We start from the raw sequence: 923 nt of genomic DNA on the forward strand, positions 1-923 counted from the left end.
GCGGCCAAGGGGATCCCCCCATCCCACCCTCCCTCAACCCGAGAGAGGGCGGCCGCGACCCCCCTGCGGCCATCCCTGAGCCCGAGCGGTGCGGTGATGAGGGGATGTGAGCCCCCCGGCGGGGAACCCTCGGGGCTGCTGCAGCCGGCGGGGTTGTGGATGGGATGGGATGGAGAGGGACGGGACCGGGGTGGACCGGGACAGCGGGGGATGGATTGGGTTAGGCTGAGATGGACTGGGGTAGGACTGGGATGCACTGGGCAGGACTGGGACAAACTGGGCAGGACTGCAGCAGACTGAGGCTGGCTGGGATGCACTGGGACGGGAGTAGGATGGATTGGGTTCAGCTGAGATGCACTGGGATAGGACTGGGATGCGCTGGGCAGGACAGCAGTGGGTTGAGGCAGACTGGGATGGACCGGGGCAGGATGAAGATGGGCTGGAATGGACTGGGCCGGGCCACAGAGTCCTCCCCCACTTACCCAGTGGTTGGCGAAGTTGCGGGTGATGACAGCGGGGGCAAAGGAGCGTGCAGGGTTCATGCCAGCACCAGTGTATGGGATCTGCGGGGAAGGAGGGGGCGGTGGGTGCCGGCTGCTCCCCCCGTCCCACGGAGCTGCCACCCCCCTTACCCCGAAGAGGTGGCCGAGGGTGAGGGAGAAGCCAACGGGCAGCGCAGCGGAGCCGGGGCGCCCGTCGTGGCGGTCGTCGAAGCTGGCGAAGACGCAGAGGATGAACTGAGCCGTCAGCAGCAGCTCCACCACCGTGCCCTGGCCCGGGCCCACGCTGGGGTGCAGCTGTGGGGGAGAGGGGCTCAGTGCCGCTCCCAGCCTCACGCCTCCCGGACCTCGGCCGCCCGATTCCCCATTCACCCCCTCCACGCCATCTCCCCTCTCCCCAAACCCCTATTTCCCTTCGGCCAC

General features: G+C 68.4%; 1 protein-coding gene across 1 annotated transcript; it reads right to left on the reverse strand.

Annotated features, from left to right (window-relative positions):
• Positions 1-38: 38 nt before the first annotated feature.
• On the reverse strand, positions 39-905 carry LOC104915839 (lens fiber major intrinsic protein; the record flags this gene model as incomplete). Its single annotated transcript, XM_010726775.2, has 2 exons — positions 39-563; positions 633-905. Coding segments are annotated over 2 exons (798 nt in total), but the record flags the coding sequence as incomplete, so codon positions are not given.
• Positions 906-923: the final 18 nt, after the last annotated feature.

This window comes from Meleagris gallopavo, unplaced genomic scaffold (assembly GCF_000146605.3).
Source record: "Meleagris gallopavo isolate NT-WF06-2002-E0010 breed Aviagen turkey brand Nicholas breeding stock unplaced genomic scaffold, Turkey_5.1 ChrUn_random_7180001855446, whole genome shotgun sequence".
In the NCBI taxonomy this organism is placed as follows: domain Eukaryota; kingdom Metazoa; phylum Chordata; class Aves; order Galliformes; family Phasianidae; genus Meleagris; species Meleagris gallopavo.